The sequence below is a fragment of the Panthera pardus genome, unplaced genomic scaffold (genome assembly GCF_024362965.1).
Source record: "Panthera pardus isolate Hobbes unplaced genomic scaffold, ASM2436296v1 HiC_scaffold_8, whole genome shotgun sequence".
NCBI lineage: Eukaryota > Metazoa > Chordata > Mammalia > Carnivora > Felidae > Panthera > Panthera pardus.
In genome coordinates, this window is record NW_026527013.1 from 30,111,324 (window position 1) to 30,130,228 (window position 18,905).

The window sequence follows — 18,905 nt, forward strand, 5'->3', positions numbered from 1 at the left end:
TCCAGGGTTCCATTGTGACCATCTCAAATGGCTGGCTTGATGGGGGAACCTGGAGTGAATTCTCGGGGCCTTCAGAGGATTTGAGGTAATTATTCTGTCTGCCAGGGGAGAGGGTGTGGGCTCCTCCTACATCATCACCCTTCCTTAAAGGCTCCGGAGGTTAGTCGGAGAGAGCATGCTGGTCGAACTAGAGGACTTAACCTCTCCGAGCCTCCGTTTCATTGTCTGCAGGCAGAAGAGCGTTGTTGGAACGGCAGCGTTCAGAGGATTCAATGAGAAAAATATATTTAAAGCACTTAGCCCTGTGCCAGGCACTTAGCAAGAGCTTAAAGAATAGCGTTGCTCCTGTAGCTATTTTAGACTTTGGAATTCATCTAATAAAACCATCATCATATTATGCCGAGGGGGATTGAAAGCCAAGGTGGGATCCCATGTTCCAGGTCACACAGCTCCGGGGTGAGGGGCAGGGCTGGGGCCCCAGCCTGGGTCTCCCCTCTCCGGGCTTTTTGCTGTGTGCCACTGGCCTCTCAGGACCACTCGGCACAGCGGAACTCTTCAGGACCTCACCACGAGGGACCTTCCGCTTTGCTCCTTCCATTGAGTCTCCGCCCCCAGCAGGTGCTCAATCTCGAAGTCCTGTCCGTGCTACTTCCAAAATATGCTGCAAAAATGCCTCCTGCTTTCCTGCCTCCTGGTCATTGCAATTGCTGCTCTGTCTAGAAGATTCTCCCCTCTCTTCAGCTGTGGCTGGCCCCTCTTGGTTTCAGTCCACGTCTCCTCCTTAGAGGCCTTCCGTGACCATCCTAGCTGAAACAACACTACCCCCCACCTCCTCTCTTTCTCTCCCTTTCTTTCCACTTTGTGGCCTGTATAGCACAACCCCTACCCTATACTTTTTTTTTTCCCTTTTTTATTGTCTGTCTCTCTTCCTAAATGTAAACTCCAAAAGGACAGAGAACACGTGTCCCTTGCTCACTGCTGTGTTCCGGCACCTAGCACAATAGCACTTGGTAAATACATGCTGGGTGAACGAGTGAATGAGAGAATGAAGGAGCCAGTGGATTCCAGAACTAGCATATTTGTTAACACCTGGATAGGCCCAAGGAAAGGATTTTAATTTGTTCGGAGAGGGACCTAGGCACCTGCTTGTCGCCCTCCCTGGCCTCCTAAAAGAACAGCGTGAGGCTACCCACCAGACAAGGACCCTTCCAAGCAGGCAACCCACACAAAAGCACATCTTGCAGTCAGGGGAAATGGGCGGATAGTTGCTAATTGCGACTTCCAACTGGGCTGATCTTTCGAAAGTTCGAAAGGCGCCTGCCTCCAGAAATCCCAGGCTGCTCCTGCTGCTGAGGCTGCGGAGGGAGGAGAGGAGGGGCGCGCCTGGACGCCTCTTGGGCTGGCACGAAGAAGCCACATCTCCTCCTCCCTCCTCCCCCCCCACCCCCCAGCTCCTCTCCAAGAGAGGAAGCAATGCAGATGGAGACGAGAAATAAATATTCCTGCCTGCTCCGTGCCACTGCAGACGTTTTCCAAAATGTCTGGCTTGGACCATGAAACCAAGCCCACCCAGGAAAGGAGGCGCTCAGTGGGAGAAAGAGGGGGAAAGGGTGGCATATTTGTCGATACTTGTCAGCTTTCCGGGGGGCACAGCACATGGCTCAGCCTTGGCAGCCCCGCTGAGGTGGGGACGTGGTAAGTGCACAGTAATACTTGAAGGATTGAATCCGAGATGGGAGCAGCGCTAAGGGAAGCCTTGCCAGGGCGTCGGCACCTTCTCGACGTCTTTGTCCAGGGTCCCGGGACTCACAGCTGGCTCTCTCATCGTTGGTTCCCAGGCTCTTCCCACGACGCCTGCTGCCCCTGCTCAGCTCTTTCCCTTCCCCTCCACTCCACTCTGGCGTGAGTCACACAACTGGGCCGCAGGAAGTCTTCAAAGGCCCCTTGAAATTTGGGCAGGAGCTCAGCATCCACGTGTGCAGATGGATATTCCTGCCACTTCTGAGCACAGCTCGTGTTCTCCAACGCTGGAATACCAGCAGGAGATGAGAACAGAGGCTGCAAATGATAAGTGGGTGCTTTTGGCCGTGGGACGGCCAAGTGTGTGGGAGAAGTGTCACTAAGGAAGGGAAGTCACAGGCCCAGCAACAGGCACCCAAGTGTTCTGCAGTTACGGGGACTTCACTAGGCATGCTGCGAGGCTGCAAAATGTCTCCGAAAAGGGAGAGGAGAGCATGAGAATTTCAGCTTGAAAACTCCTCAGAGGATATGCTAGGCTTTCTTTGTGTCTCACCCTCTCGTGAGACTCCTCCTGGTACCCCGTCCTGCACGGCTGCCATGGACCACCTTCCGCTAGTTCTCTTGGTAAGTCAGTCATTAGGGTGGGGCCTAACGGATGGGCTGAGTTCTGCTCCATGAAGAGCAGAGGGGCTTTCCCGGTTTGCACTGGTTCGAGTCCAGGGCGGTAAAAACACTTGCTCGAAATGAAGACTCAAAGAAAGTGAAAGCTTTTGTGGGTGTCAGGGGAATGTTTTCCAGAAGAATTCTGCCTCTTTCCACCATTTCCATGACTTCACTGAGGGATGAAAGATTATCGAATATTTCCCACTCATCTGCCCATCTGCCTTCCAGTGCTAAGGCAACTGCCAGCTGAATCCCACTCTCTCCAGGAAGTTCTTCAATGGTGGGGGGTGGGGGGGGCACGGGGGGAGCTGGCAGAAGACCTGGATCCCTGTCTCCACTCTGCCCATCGCTGTGTGACCTTAGGCAAATTACTTCCCCTCTCTGGGCCTTGTTTTTGTTGCTGCTGTTGTTTGTTTGTCAAAGGAGTGGCCGGATAGGTATCCTTTCAGCTGTGACACATTGTGGGTGGTTCTACGGAGTGATATTGGGTAGATTTCCTGTTGTTACCATCCTCTGGCCCGCCCCACCGTTACCACTAGATTCTGGGAACTGGGGCCACCACACTTCTGGGGTTGAGTTCATTCCTTACACGTGGGAAGTTGAGAGCTGCTAAGTAAAATATCCTGGATATGTGGATACATGGATACTATCTAGAATTATTTTAAATGTCTTCTGTCTACCTGTCCCTTAATTCCCAGAAAATCTAATGCGCGGGAAATACCAATGTAAGGCATATTTAGGAAGAACTTGTGTGCATGTTTGTTTCCACTGTATAATAATCATGTTTTATCATCTTTTATTAAAAGTAGCCCCCATTTGTTGAGAACTTACTTCGTGCTAGGACTATGCTAGACTCTTCACTTACATTATTATCTCCCCAACAGATCATCCCAGCAGATGTTATCCACTCCTCTCTCTCATACCTCATGGTAGTTGGCCATAATTAACACACATATGCCAACACCAAAACCAAAATTATATAATAGTGCCCCTCCCCAAGGCCAAAAGCAAACCCAAAGTACAACTGAGACTCGGAGAGGATGAGACAGCTACTCAAGATCACATAGCTGGTTAATCCTGGCAACAGGATTTGAAGCCGATTCTGCCAGATCCCAAAGATGATGATGATATGCTACCTCCTACCCCGTGCTGGGCCTCGTCTTGGCATTCAATGCCTTTCTAGGAGATTCTTCATACATTAATGCTGTTTTAAAGACGCAGGGATAGTAGGTCTTAAATTGATTGCCTTTCTTATGTCAGAGGAAAACAGCTGGCCTCAGAGCGAGCAAAAACCCAGCTATCAGAAACGTCAAGAAAAGATACAGTTGTCATCGCCACCGAGCACAGAAGGTGGGAGAACAAGGGCCCCAAAGCAGCCCCTTTATGGTGACCATCTCCATTGGTCATTGACCTGTAGAGAATGAGGCTGGCTTCCGCCCACAGCCAAACTCACTTCTATGCCCATGCCCGATCCTGGCGCAGAATTAGAGCCCCTCACAATCTGTACGGACCCAGTCATGTGCTTCAGAGGTTGGGAACCTCTGGAGGTTGGGAACACTCCAGTGTTCCCAAGCCCAGGCAGGTACACAAATGAGCGAAACAGCCAGGTGCTACAGGAAACTGGCAAACGACTGTCTGGTCAATGGGGCCCGCGGTGGCCAGCAGACCACTGGTCTGAGATGCTCAGAGCTGTTAACTGTCCCTTTTACAAAGAAAGCCTGGAAGATGGACATCGCTGTGAATCCTCCCGCGTTGTAAATATAGGCAACTAATTCAGTTAGGAAAAGTGTACCTGACCCAGTGAGGACCAAATAAGATGTATTCGAAAGCTCTGTCTGACCTGTAGGTCTCTATTTGCAACGTTTAAATTTTACAGACGGGCAAGTGGTGACCCAGAAACATTAAGTGATTTTCCTGAGATAACTAACTCGGGCTCAGGCCGGCAACTCTCTTTTGGATGTATACATATGGAGACGTATGTGTATGTGTGTGTACATGCATATACATACATACATATTGTGCATTCTCAAGTGAAAGAAATGATTTTGGATTACCTGCAGTTATGAAAGGATCCTGCTTATTGTCATGTTATATTGGTAGCTGACCTTAATTCACATGCACACACAAACCGACACCAAAATGACACATCGACACCCCTCCCCTAAACCAAAACCCAAACCCACACTAAAACAAAAACCAGGCAAGGAAGAAGCTCTTTACTTACGGTAAATGACAAAAAAGAAGAAAACAAAGTCCCTTCGTCATATCTGGATAATTTTGCCAGTACTCCTTCCAAGATAGTAACGAACTAGTAAAACAGCAAAAAAATAGATATATATATATTATTTCAAACTCTAACTGTTCACACTAAGGAGCAACATTCCCAACCAGCCAGAGACTAGCAATGACCTCACTTGCTTTTGCGTTCTAAAATATTATTTGATTCCTGCTTTTGGGGAGAGGAATAGATTGCTTTCACAGAGAAATATTTGACTTATCCGGCTTTCTCTTCATTATTATGTGATTGCAAATACAGAGTGTTACAGAAGTACAAAGTGACAAAATATTATTGAGTTGCATACAGCATGCGATAATATTAAATGCACTTTTCAAAATCCAAAACTGCGCAAAGCAGTTTTTACGTTACATATTAGCACTACATTTAATCCAATCTATTTTTATTTGTATTTTATCAGTAATTTGGGGGAAACAGAAGTTTAGCACTGGCAAATATAAATGTCTTCCCATTCAGCATTACTTAGTTAAAATTCTATAATTCATGAGGGTGACTGAAATAGCTTTATCTGACTTTTATGTTTTATTATGACTCTCACTGCATGAGAAACGAGGGAAAAGGGGGTTTTCAGGATGGCAGAATTCCTTATTACCGTTTAACTTTCTGTATTTAAAATCTAACTTTGTCAGCGCTGCAAAACAAAACAAACACTTTTCCTATAACCTAGTCGGGGGACAATTTCTTATTAAGTTAACACACGCCACTTCATCAATTCATCTTCACGCGGCTTGCAATCATCAGAAAAAATCATTCTGACTTGAGCCTGGGTGATGTACGATCTTGTTTCCTGAGAAACACAAGTATCCAGCTGAACTTTTTAACGTGTTACATTTTAATGGGAATGCAGATCTAACAAAGCAATGTTCGCAATGAAACATTTCACCTGAAGCTGAAGGTTACCTTTGCAACCAAGAGTGTTATCATTTCTTTAACAGCTTCTTCAATTAGTTCATCTATTTTTGAATGGTATTGATGCTGAGGAACACAGAAAGACAAATATTAGCATGTTTGGGAGGTGAGGGCATTGCATCCGTCAGTAATTTTTAGACAACACAATTTATAAAGCAAGCCTGGCCCGTAGACCCAGTTCATTTCCATAGCCCCAGATGCAGCCGTAAGATTCTGACTCCAGGTCTTTGATGAAGAGAGATCTGAAGCTCTTAAAAAAAATTACCAGCCACATGGTTGCTCACCCAAGGCTTTGGATGGCTTTGATATGTGTAGATACATACACACGATTACAGACAGCACGCATGGAATGGCTTCATGGCCTAGCAGTGTATTGATCTGGAACTTACAAAATAAGATAGCACAACAATTTACAGGGGATGAAAAGTTATCTTTGGAAAACTGCCGGGGGATGTGACTCAGAATTTGACCAAGACACTGTGATGGATTTCGCAAAAACTGTTCTAAAACCCTCTGATACTTGGGGTTAACGCCTCAGAGCCCGCTGGTTCTCTAGATATTGACTCAGTGTGGAGGCAACGTTTTTTGTTTTGTTTTTTGTTTGTTTGGTTTTTTTTTTCTGAGCCCTTGTGACAGCCACTCATTTTCTCCATTCATGGATACAGAGATCCAGGTTTAGAGCCTCTGCTAAGACTCCTGTTAAGTTTTTCAATTTCTCTAACGGCCGCTGTCGATTAAATTTAAATAGTAATGTGAAAACAAACCCCCACACAAACAAAAATCTGCTGTAAATGCCAGGAAAAAAGGAAAAGCGATTTCAACAGAAAATACTGTATGCCAGTTCCTTGACATTTATTAGATCATTTTAGTATCCATTCGAATTATTCCATATTCCTTAATAAAAAATAACAATGCAAAGCACTGCTATTTGGAAAGGAAAATGCACTTACCCACTCTTTAGCAAACTTTCAGAAGGATGATTAATTAGGAATAGAAAAAAAAAAAAGGAACAGTGCAAATAAAGATTAGGACAAAAGGACACATGAGAAAATGAAAATTAAGCAAACCATTCAAAAAGCTATGAAAACATACAGAAATAATAAGCCACGGGAACGTGGTTTGATATTCTGATAACTGGCAATCAGAATTAATGAAAGTGAGTGAAGGGATATGAATTCAGTTAGTTCATTAAAAGTCACAGGGGAATTTTGTTTGTAATTGGAAGACCTAGATAAAGTCCCAGTGCAAAGTTGGGAAATCACGTAGCCTAAGAAAATGTAGTTCAGTTTCCTCATCTGTAAAAGAACAGATTAATACCACTAACTGGTCGCAGCCCATGTGGGGGGTAGAAGGAGAATCAAGTACGGACACTGATCTTGGAAAGAGAATGAAGCAAACCCTGTTTAAAGATATTTAGCAGGTCTGTTCTTTTATTTATTATTTATTATTATTATTTAAAAGACATTTCCTGGCAGTTCTGCTCTCAGATTCAGAGATCTATTTTTTTAACGTTTATTTATTTGTGTGTGTGTGTGTGTGTGTGAGAGAGAGAGAGAGAGAGAGAGAGAGAGAGAGACAGAGAGAGACAGAGAGAGACAGAGAGAGAGAGAGACAGAGCATGAATGGGAGAGTGGCAGATACGGAGAGGAAGACACAGAATCAGAAACAGGCTCCAGGCTCTGTGCTGATAGCACAGAGTCCAACTCGGGGCTTGAACTCGGGACAGTGAGATCATGACCTGGGCTGAAGTCAGATGCTCAACTGACAGAGCCACCAAGGTGCCCCTCAGAGATCTATTTTGAAGGTCAAGTGAGGGTCTAAGCTGTGAAAACATGTCATAACTATGATTGCAACTCCAATACTATTTGTTCAATTTCATAAAGTAGAGGCCAAGGTAGGGAGATATGGTCCTTATTGCTCAACTCTCTCATTTTCATTCCCTTTCAGCTGATTAGAGGAAAAACAATAAAGCAAAAAGGGTCCATGTTGCACAGCCCTGATGAAATCAGGACCCACGCTGGCTCTCCCGCTAGCTTCATGAAGGGATTTACTAGTAAGTGGCATAAACCTGAAGCTGAATGCAAAAAACTATCTGCAGAATTCTGTGCTAGAAACACAAAGAAAGATGTCAGAGCAAAAGAATTCAGGAATATTGACAGGGCTCCAAATTCATTTTTAGGTCTTGAGATAAGATCCAGTATCACATGCTTACTTTCCTCCTCATGTGACTGTCTCACTCTGCTTGATTTTCTTTGGATTACTATAAGTGATCCACGTTTATTAATTATGAGATTTAACTAACTCAGAAAAGAAAGTTGTAGGCAAAATAATACAATCTGAACTATGAAGCGGGGGGCTTCTAACCCAGCAAAGAACGTCACTGAGAATAGAAACGTTCTCTTGGAACACTTGGCTGACATGGTGAGCGGAGACCATGTACCAGGAGAGATACAGGCTCATGGTCTGAGGTGTTAGTAATGCCATTTTTTTTTTTCTTGAAAAGCAAATACGCTTTCTCTTCACAGGTGGGGGAACCTCAAACCTTTTCATTCTGGAAGGAGTCCACACTAAAGTATATGGAGACATGGTGGGTGTTTGGAACCTCCTCTCGCCTTCGATTTTTCCATGACAAACTTGCCCTGACCTCCCTGCAGAGAATTCCACTGTCTCTCCCCTTCACTCTGTACAAATACTGTTATCGTTACTCCTGTCTACGTCCCCCCCCCCCCCCGTTATGAAAAGGTTGTTTTGATAAATAAACAAAACTTAGTTTGGGAAAGATAGTCCACCAGGGTCATATCCGCTCTGCTTAACATGCACTAAAGGGCTGGATATCAAAGCAGTCCCCATTTTTATACAAGTAAGTACAAAATGCACGCATTTCTTTTTACCAAATTCTCCCCAAACTTATTGATTAACCAGCTTTTCCAGGGCAATAGTGAGCACTTCATCCTGCTCTTTCTGGGGAGATTATCTGTTCCACGCAGATGTGAAGCTCCGTGAAGGGGAATAAATACCACTGGGGCATCTTTTAATTACCATCCCCACAATAAGATTATCTTGTCACAAAGTCTCTTGAAGTCTTCATCCCAATATGGGTACAAAGAGGGATCCTTCCTATTTTTGCACTTTCCAGTTCCCTCTCCTGGCATCATTGGATTGGCTTTACCCTAGTAATAATAATAATGATAATACCCATAAGTTATATTCTGGGGCACTAGATCATGATAATACCAAGGGAACCACTAATCTTCAATGGTATGGAAAGTTTGGAGTTCACTTCTGCTTCTGATGAGCTAGGCTGCTGCAAATTCACAATCACTTTGTAAAAATCATTCCACTTGACTTCCTGTACTGCACATTTTGCCTTGTCATGGAACAGATTGTGTGTATGTTGTCTTTCTGTTAAGACCATCTGACCTTGGAAATGAGATGAAAACACACTAGACCAAGTGAGAAACTATTTAATACACAATTTCCTTTCTACTGGTGCTTTGAAAATTTTAATGAAAAAATAAATATTTAAGATGGAAAAGTATGGTTAACAAATGCTTCAACAGCTGTTTTTAGATGAGACTTTACCCTGGTGATGAAATTAAGGAAGTGATCTTAAAATTGGAGGATACTGTATCACCTGGCCAAGTCACTAGTCTAAAACACTTTGAGGGAGTTGGAATACAGGTGGAAGCAGGTATTATAACTAGATCTGGAATGTGAGCTTAATATCCCAAACTCACAAAGTGAAAACTACACAAAAACATTGAACTTTCTGTCTGTTCTCCCAATTTCCAGTCATCTTTGGCCAATATCATTTTTATAATTCCAGTGACTTTGGAGATGAATATCCCAATCCTGCAAAGTGAGAAAAATTAAGGAGAGGCTATTTGCATGAGACTTCCCATTGAAGTTCTACTCAAGGTCACAGGCAAGGTCTCTCAGAGGAAGTATAGATATACTGAAAATGGTATCTGGCTTCGTTCACACTATTCTCGGTCATTTGGTATTCTAAGGTCAGCAGAGCCCTCTAGTCCCATGAGCTGGTCACTTAGGTGCCTCTGATTCAATTATACTAAGGAGAAATGGCATAGCAGGTCTCTCTAGAATGGTCTGGGAAACTGAGTCTTAGGATAAGAGCCAGAGACTAGAATGCAGTATTGGATGAGCCCTTAATAAAGATCATTTGGTCTTGGAGGGGGGGATGTGGGGGTTCAGAAAAAATAGGAAGTGTTAACCAGCCTCAGTTATTGTTTTCATAAAAAAAGAATGTTGAATTGTTTGAAAGGGATACATGATGTGTTTTCTACTTTATCAAATAGAATACTATCCCGGAAGAAGTAGGTGCTGCTGTTTAACCTCAAAAATGTTACTGTTTGAGCTTATCCCAGACAACGTTCTAATCTGACATCCAGAAATTAGGGAGCTTTATTCTCAGCTTTTACGAGCTACATATCTCTCAAAGGCTGTGGGTTGCATGCTATATCTTTCATTTGATAAATGATGACAGTTAGGTTGTAACAGTAAGGGACTTGATCAAGGTCACAGAGTTTGGCAGCTAACGTATAGCACCCATAAGATGTACTTATTAAGCCACCGGACAACTTGTTCTTCAAGAAAACCAAGACTCCAAGGTTAAGCCAAGGTCATTTTACTGTAGCACAGAAGTGATTAGTGGTAATGGTAAGAACAGGGTCCCCTTGTGACAAAACCTACTTGCTATTTTTTATCATATATCTCCAACTGGGGTCTACGGTTAGACCTAACAAGGTCGTCATGCCCCCTGAAATGTGAAATTGTGTGAAAGTATTTTTTCCCCTGGGAATTGGTTCCATAAATTTCATCAAATTTTCAATGGAGCCTGTGACAACAACCCCTGCCCTCCAACATACACTACTGTCCCCAAGCCCCAGTTCAAAAAAAATAAAAGGAGATAAGCTCAGAGTGACTTGGCTTATTTGGAAGGATTACTTAGCATCTGGCCAGGTATGTGCAGTTCTTTACATGTGGCCACAACTGAGTTGATCTGAAGTCATAAGAGCTGCTGAGGGAAAAGGAGGCCAGTCTAGTGCAACAACCCTTCTCATCCTGGAATGGTGTCGTCCTTGTGAAACTCAGTTGAAATGGACATCTCAGGAAGCTCCAAGGGGAAAGAGATAAATGGGACTCCATCAAACTTAAAACAAAACAAAACAAAAACAAAACTACTGTGTTTTAAAGGATACTACCAAGAATGTGAAAAAGGCAATTGGCAGAACCAGAGAAAAGAGTTGCAAATCCTATGTACGATAATGGTCTAGCGTCCACAATACATAAAGAACTCTAGCAACTAAACAATAAAAAGAATTTAATTTTTTAAATGGGCAAAGGATTTGAACAGATATTTCTTCAAAGGAGATACACAAACGGTCAGTAGGCACATAAAAGTATGACCAACATCACTGCAAATCAAAACCACAGTGAGATACCACTGCACACACACTAGGATGGCTATAATAAGACAGACCACATGACCCAGGAATCTCAATTCTAGGTAGATATTCAAGACCATTGAAATCATAGGTCCACATGAAAACTTGTACATTGAATGTTCATGGCAGTGTTGTAGTAGCTAAAAAGCAGAAACAACTCAAAAGCCTATCAACTGATGAATTGGTAGATATAATGTGGCATAACCAAGTAATAAAACATTATTCAGTATAAAAAGGAACAAAGTGCTGATGCCTGCAACAACATGAGTCTTGAAAACACAATGTCCTACGAAAGAAACTGGTTACAAAAGGCCACATGAGATTCCATTTATATGAAATGCTCAGAATAGGCAAGTCTTAGAGACACAAAGTAGAGTGGTGGTTACCCAGGGCTGGGGAGGGAGGGTTGGGCAACTATTATTAATAAGTCAGGTGTCTTTTTGGGTGAAGGAAGAGTCCTAAAACTGATAGTTGTTATGGTTGCATAGCTTTGTGAATATACTAAAAACTATTGAATTGTATACTTTAAAAGGCTGAAATTTATGGCATGTGAATTACATCTCAATTTTCAGAAAAGGAGCTCAAGGGGAGAAAAATTCATGAGGGACAGAATTTTGGAAAGTTTGAACTCAAAGGGATCTGAATGAACATGAGAAATCACCAAAAGCAGGGTTTTTCAAGTGGGATCCGTGAAGCCTAAGAGAATTCAGGTGGGCAGCAAAGAAATGCAGAGGTGGAAAGGAAGCCGGTAGTTTGAGCACGAGGACCCTCTTCTTTGACCCCCTGCCCTCTGCTTTATCCAGAGCAGCCCTAATCTTATTTGTTTCACATGCTGGCCTTTTTGGTAAGGTTTGAAGAACCGATTCTGCAGCTCAAAATAGCCTGAAATAAATTAGAATAGGGCCATCATTTTACAGATGAGAAAACTGAAGTTCAGACAGGCTGAGTGACTTAACGAGCCTAACCCAAGCCTTCCTCAGGAGGCTGTCCTTCACGTGTGACCCCTAATCCTAACTCCTTCTTGGATCCAAGCCTCCAGACCAATGACTCTCAAACTGTGGTCTCCAGACCAGCCAGCAGCATCAGCATCACTGGGGAATTGGTTAGAAATGCAAATTCTTGGGTCACACTCCAGACCTATCGGAAACTCTTGGGGTGAGACCCAACCATCTGGGTTTTAAGAAGCTCTCTCAATGAGTCTGATGCCCACTGAAATTTTGAGAACCACTGCATTTGCCCCCAGTGCCTAGAACATAACCCCCGAAGAAATGTCCCTCAAAAGGAAGTCAGTTGGGAGCAAAAGTTAACAGGGGTGGCTAAGGAAGCTGATTTGTGGGGAAAGAAGGTTGGAGATGATTTTGCCAGGAAGAGAATATCACCAACCCACGTTTAAAAATGGAAGGTGCCGAAAGAGAAAATAAATAACGAATAAGGAGCAAATATAATTTAGTAAGAATTCTGAGCATGTAAGGCTGGTATCGAAAGATCTGATTTAGGAGCAATTTATGCCAATTGGCAACAACATGAGAGTTGCCAGAAATGTTTCTGAATTAATTCTAAATTGGTATATGAATATCTATCTGGCTTGAGGCCATCGGAGAAAAATGATCATGATAGTCTTTAATCAAGCCCAAGTAGCTGCTTCTTTCTCCTTTACATTTTAAATACCACTTTGGAATTGGAAACTTAGCAAGGACTAACCTTTTGGTCACAATCAGCTCAATCTAAGGAAACTGGAAAGTCTGTCATTTCTTAAAAATTCAGAACCTGCTGGCTGGGGTTGGGGTAGCAGGGTGAAATAACATTATATATCCTGGAAGTTGCTTGATGCAAGGAAGCGAGCTCTCCTGCTGACCAGATGTTCCAAGTGATAAAATGCACTTCAAATGTGAAAATGACTTACACTCTGGCAAACAGATCTATTGGAGATACCAGCTTAATAAATAAGGTCATCCCACATCACGTGACTTAAAGGAACTTTACGGCCACTCCAACTCCAGCCAAGAATCACTTCCAAGTGACTGGCATTCTTATTAGCACGTGCCTTAGAAATTGACTTAACAAACAGATACCACACATTCATCTGTAGCTTAATCCGCAAATGTTAGAGAATATTTCTGAAACTAGCACACTGGTATAGATGGAAGGAATTTGTGAAGTTTTCTTTTACATGATCAATGGAGGGGGGAAAATGTGTATTTTTTTTTTTTTTTTTTTTTTTTTTTTTTTTTACCTCTTGGCCCATTTCCATGCTGCAAAGTTTTGTTGATTGAGCTTTGGCATCAACCATAACATTAAACATGGTGCATATTGACTGTGGGACTCGAAAATCTGTTGATCGACTGGTTTTTTGCAGCTTAACTTCAAATGCAATCCTGGTTCTATTAAAACAAAGTAGGAAAAGACCAATTCAGCATTCGTGGCGGCAGGTGGAGGAGACATTTTCTGAGAGGTCAGTGAAAAAGAAAATTGAAGGCTGTAATCAGTTTCAATCGACAATGACTTCACATGTGTTCTTTTAAAAATGACTTTCCCAACTAAGGAAGGCCTATTCACGGAGACAGCCACGTAAACCCTTCCTTTCTCGGCAGAACACGGAACACCTGTAGCTCAGGGTATTTCTGTCTATAGTTTACATGCTATGGAGAACCCTAATTGCAGGAGAATGAATGAATGAACAAAAACCCAATTATAGCATTATAGCATATGTAACTTCTCTCACATTGGCAACTGCCTACCTTGAATCACTTCATTAAAAAAACAAAAAACAAAAAAGCAGCTTCTAATCTTCAAAATCTCATGGTGGGGGAAAAATCTTAAATGACATTTGGTGTTTTTTTTTTCTTTTGGTTTTGAAAGAGACTGAAGTAAAAAAAAAATCCAATTATTATATGGCTTTAAGGACTAAAAAAATAAGATAGGTAACTTTGGGGAGGAAAGTTCAATTAGAAGGAGTGATATCAGGGGACTTCCAGTATATTTGTTTGCAATGTCTATTATTCTGCAGTATGAGTATATATTTTTTACAAGTGAAAATGGCATAATATACTTACCAATTCAATAATTGTGTAATGGTAAAAGCTTAGAGTGACATAATTTTGACATAGGTCAAATTCTGATCCCAGCAATGTGCTTACTGCTCACAGGAAAAACCTAGTCTGCCGTGGCCAGCTGGTAATACAGGTGTGAGATTTAATCCTTGGTATCAGCATTGTAAAGGGGACCAGTTATATTGTAAAAGGTTTTAGAGAAGTGGGTCACATCATCACACGTCTTGAAAGAAAAGCGCCTGGCTAGTAAGTGGTTTTATTAAAGCTCCTTTCGTCCAATGTGTCTTTTCAGTATTGTTCACGGTCAGGTTCTGGAGATCATGCAGCCACCAGGAAAGCATTGCTTTAGGAGGTATTTGTAGCAGTTTTCTAACAGTGCATAGGAGGACCACACAGCTAGTTAGCTCGGGAAAGGATGCCAGCTTGCTAACACACCCTGAGTGCATGCAGGGAAGCCAAGTATAATTTCTAAGGTTGGAAGCCTAGTTCTTAAGAAAAAAAACTTAAAAAAAAAAAAAACCTTAAAACACTCCTATATATTATATGATCATGTTAAAGATAAATGTATCTTGGCTCCTAAAGGCTCGGTGCACTGAAGTAGCTTTCTAATCATGATGATCATTTTAAGCTACGCTGAAAATACATTCTTTTCTGGTTTTGTGAAAAGGATGTCTGATGGGGACTGAGCTGGACAGGTCCCTGTGCTGATCTGAGGCCTGCATGCCAGTTCCGGCCCAATTTGAGAAGGGGAAGTGCTAAATCGCTCCCTTACAAGGAAGTCACCGGCTTCTGTTTCCACAGGAGAACTGTGCACGGCCCTGGGAGGGTGGGGCTGTGCAAAGGGGGAAGCCAGAGGCAAAGTTAATGTGACTTACGGGGCTCCATAGAGCAACGTGCCAGGGACGGTGCAGTCACTGAATCTATGTGATTCTCCTTGAGGGCAGGGTTAGGGGGCAATGTGTTGGTGAAATACGGTATCTGATATAGACTACACTGCAGGCTCTGTCACGCCCATCGAATGAATGATTTAAACTTCTTAGAAACTTGGAAATGAAGAGCGCCTGATTGAAACTTTTGGATGTCGCATATTTGCATCTATGAAATCATGTCCTTATGTTGATGTCCTTCTAGAACGAGGGCCATCGATTCTGTCCCAAAGAGGAAAGAAAGCCGAAGATCTAGGCTCTACTCATGTAGATTCTATGTCTTCAAATATCCAAGGACTTTTTCGTATTTTACCCTCTGCATCTGGAGGTTGGGGGGTGATATTTGCACTTACATTTGCAGTTGTCTGCTTTTGTCTGGGGCCTTAGTTGGAAGGGACATCCAGAAATTTAAGCATCCATCGCCAATGTGCAGGTGCAGTTGACTAACTTTTGTTAACGGAAGGTTACTTCACAGCTATGTACCAAACATGATGCTGGGACCCGGAGGGCCAGGAGCTCAGAGAGAATCAGATAGACTCCCTGCCTGTGAGTGCTCCACACTCCTTGGGGTGGCTGTTCCCCAGAGATTTGCAGTAAGGGTTAAGATGGAGTCACTGTCTATCTTTCACATCCACATGTCTTCCTGTGGTCTCCCTACCCTACTCCAAAGACTGGCTTCTCAGAAGGGTGCGCACATCTTTCTGTACAATCGTGTGCACAGACCGGACGTGGGTAAGTGTTCATTCTAATGTGCCGTAGCCCTGAGTACAGATCAGGAGAGAATTTTTCACCACAGGGGAACTGCCCCACAAGAAGGTTTTGGCGGAATGCTTTGGCCACACGAAAGGAGTTGCTCTTCCTAAAACCGATAGAGGCCATGTAGGAAATGGCAGAATTTGAAATTCTCAGGAAACATTTTGACCTTGGGTTTGAACAGTAGGTCTGCCTTTGGTTCTAAGAGTGCAAAGACAAGAATAAAACACAAAATATGGGGTCGCCAGGACTGTACGCTTCCAGAAGTGCCATCAAACACCTGCCCAGACTCCCCACAGCATGTGGCTCCTTTTCTCATTCTTGCTGAGATGCTCACGTGCCTAGGACCGTGCTGTTCTTTTGCCCTTGTGGTTCCCAGTTTTGATGCTATTACTTCTCTTTTCTTCCTCTAAGATATAAAACTCAGATCACTCCCAGACAAACCCAGCCCCCGTCACCCACAACTGATCCATCAGCCAAACGACACAACATCTGGGGATCTGGAGTGGCCTAGGCTGCTTGTGGTCTCTCCTTTTTGTTTTGAATAGAGGAAGAATAATGGAACAATTATGAACTGGAAAAGGAACTTGGATGTGTGTCTGGGGACAGACAGGGTGATGATAACGATGTTAAACCAGAGGAATTTCATCTCTGTGTCTGATACACAGATATAGATACTCCAGGAGGGACGGGCTGTGGTGTCTTATTCTTTGATGGTATGCCAAGAATGTAGCACGGTGCCTGGCAGATAGGAGGAGCTAAACAATTTTTGCTGAATGGATGCATATTGTTCTCGTTTTCTTCTCTTCACTTTCTCAGAACATTCTACCTGGGAGCTTCAAGTGCCGCATGCTCACCTCAATCCTATATGCTGCAGCGACAAAACAGGCAATTTGTAGGAAATCAAAATGGCCCCTGATGGATATCTAGTTAGATTTGGGGCAGGACAACTAAGAGTTGGCACACAGGAAGTGCTCAGTTCGTGTATATAGACCGAATGATGTCGCTGAGGTCTTGCTCACGTTTCTTAAAAGGCATTCGATTCCCACTACCTGAACTGGATATGGCGGCTCCAGAAAGACGTGTACTTCTCTTTATTTCATCTAGTTGTCCCCTCCCACATACACTTGTACCTTTAACAAATATTTATTAAGTAAATACTTTGTGTCAGATGACGCTAGATACCAGGGATACAGAGCAGAATAAGAACACACATGCATCCTTCCCTCAGGGAGCTAAGTGAAGAAACTGGCTGCCATATTGTGTTGGGTTTGGGACAGATGTGGGGCGGGTGAACAGGAGCTAGACTTGGGTGGCCACCACTCTGGCTGACTTTGACAAGCAATCGCCTTCTCCCCTCAAAAATCCAAATTGCGGCCAATCGAATGAGTGGCCGCCTACCATTCCCTGAGTCAGAGGATAGTGGAGAGGGCATGCAGAGCCTGTCCAGCCACTAGACTTACCTTTTGACACAAGATTCAATCATGTCACTTGCCATCAGCTTCAGCCGTTGTTCTAGGTGCTTTCCAAACTCTTCTTCGGGCCAGTGCAAGTCCCGAATGAAGGTCTGAAGGGCATCAAGTTTCCAGAACAGATCTTCTGAAGTGCCTGATCCATTACTGGCAGGATAAAAATTAGAAAACAACAGTCACCCACTGGCCTTGGGTTTTGGAAAAGCTGACACAAAAACGACTAGGCGCTAGAAGGCTTAAGGCAAACAGTGGCTTCAACATACAAAACGACGCATGTTGGCGGTGGAGGTGGGGGCAATCTCCACCGGCAGATTTTGAGTTTTACCATACATGACTTAGTCTGCTTTGTTCGGCCAATCATTCCAGACCAGTGAGAAGTCTGAGGAAAGGTGTTGCCCCACCATGACCAGGAGAACGGTGTATGGTAAAAATCAGCCTTCTTTTAATAACCACATTAACACATGTGATGATTTAGATGAAGGCCACGAACCAGAGGGAGAAGTAAGTCTCAACAGATAATAACTACATGGCAACATGCAGTTATTAAAATTCAGGGTTTCATGCATTTCCCCAGCTCCCCTCCAGAGCGGAGGTCTCTTGGAGATTGCACAAGACTTTCAGTTTTAAAAGGACAGTGCTAACAAAGTGGTGAGCGAGGACCTGCTTTCTCTTTTGAAGAGCTGGAAAGAAACTGGGGTGACTCAAATCAAGACGAGTACACCTGGATACCTTGAGTCCAAGATTCTTGTTCAGTTTGGTTATTATTCCAATTATCATCGACCAGCCTGTTGCATAGACAGCCCCAGGATGAGGTGAGGTGTTGTGGGGGGAGGGGGCGATGAGCGGACACGGGATATTGGCAAAGCTTTAGGGCTCAAGACCTGAGCTCTTTTACCGTTGCACCACCTTACCCAGTCTCCTGTACAGATGGAGAAATTGGTCTTGATTCCTTTCTGTACAATGACGTGTAAGAAACTTTTACCTGGGGCATCCACGGAAAGCCTGTGTATGGGAAATGCTCCGCCTCTCACCCTCTTGCCCTTCTCTGGCTGGCTTTCTCTTTGGTAACAGTCCCGTTTGGAGCTCTGAGGGGTGGCCACCCACCCCCCCTTCCTCGCATACCACTAATGCTAACACGGTAATTTATAAAATGTCCAACACACCATGCATTACCACTTGTTCTGACATCGTCTATAGAAACAGATGAGAGTGGGTGTTTCTATTGTGACAGATGCCAGCTGCATTGAATTAATGCTTCAGAGAGAAATATAGCTAGTGCATAAACGCATACACAGCTACTGTGGGGTGGGGAGGGGGCAAACTCCCAACATGCCAAGAGGGAGCCTACGGCCTGGACCAACAGGGTAATGTTTCCAAGGACAGACCAGTCTGAGGTCAGTATGTAGATGTATCTGACACGAAGGAGCAGGTAACATGGAAACACGTCCTTAAAATGAAAGGTGGCAAAGGAGGAAACCGGAATTATGAAAAGATATAGAATCAGGCATTTCCTGGTGAGCGATTGAGGATCTACGCCTTCTACTCAGATACTGCCGTAAGCACTGTTCAAAAGTGGGGGAATGCATTGTTTCTCCGTGAAAGTTCAGCCTTCCCCCTGCCCCATCCTATGC

At 43.6% G+C, this 18,905-nt stretch overlaps 1 protein-coding gene across 19 annotated transcripts in view; it reads right to left on the reverse strand.

The window, feature by feature from the left end:
• CADPS (calcium dependent secretion activator) overlaps positions 1-18,905 on the reverse strand; it is a 476,583-nt gene that overhangs the window by 65,319 nt on the left and 392,359 nt on the right. For 10 of the 19 annotated variants that reach the window (XM_053898015.1, XM_053898011.1, XM_053898009.1 and 7 more), the window contains 5 exons: positions 17,266-17,421; positions 13,307-13,454; positions 6,559-6,573; positions 5,600-5,674; positions 4,628-4,711 (listed from right to left, as the gene is read on the reverse strand). In XM_053898015.1, coding sequence (XP_053753990.1) covers positions 4,628-4,711; positions 5,600-5,674; positions 6,559-6,573; positions 13,307-13,454; positions 17,266-17,421 — 478 coding nt within the window. The remainder of the gene's footprint in view (positions 1-4,627; positions 4,712-5,599; positions 5,675-6,558; positions 6,574-13,306; positions 13,455-17,265; positions 17,422-18,905) is intronic. The other 9 variants (XM_053898017.1, XM_053898018.1, XM_019469857.2 and 6 more) reach the window with 1 other exon arrangement.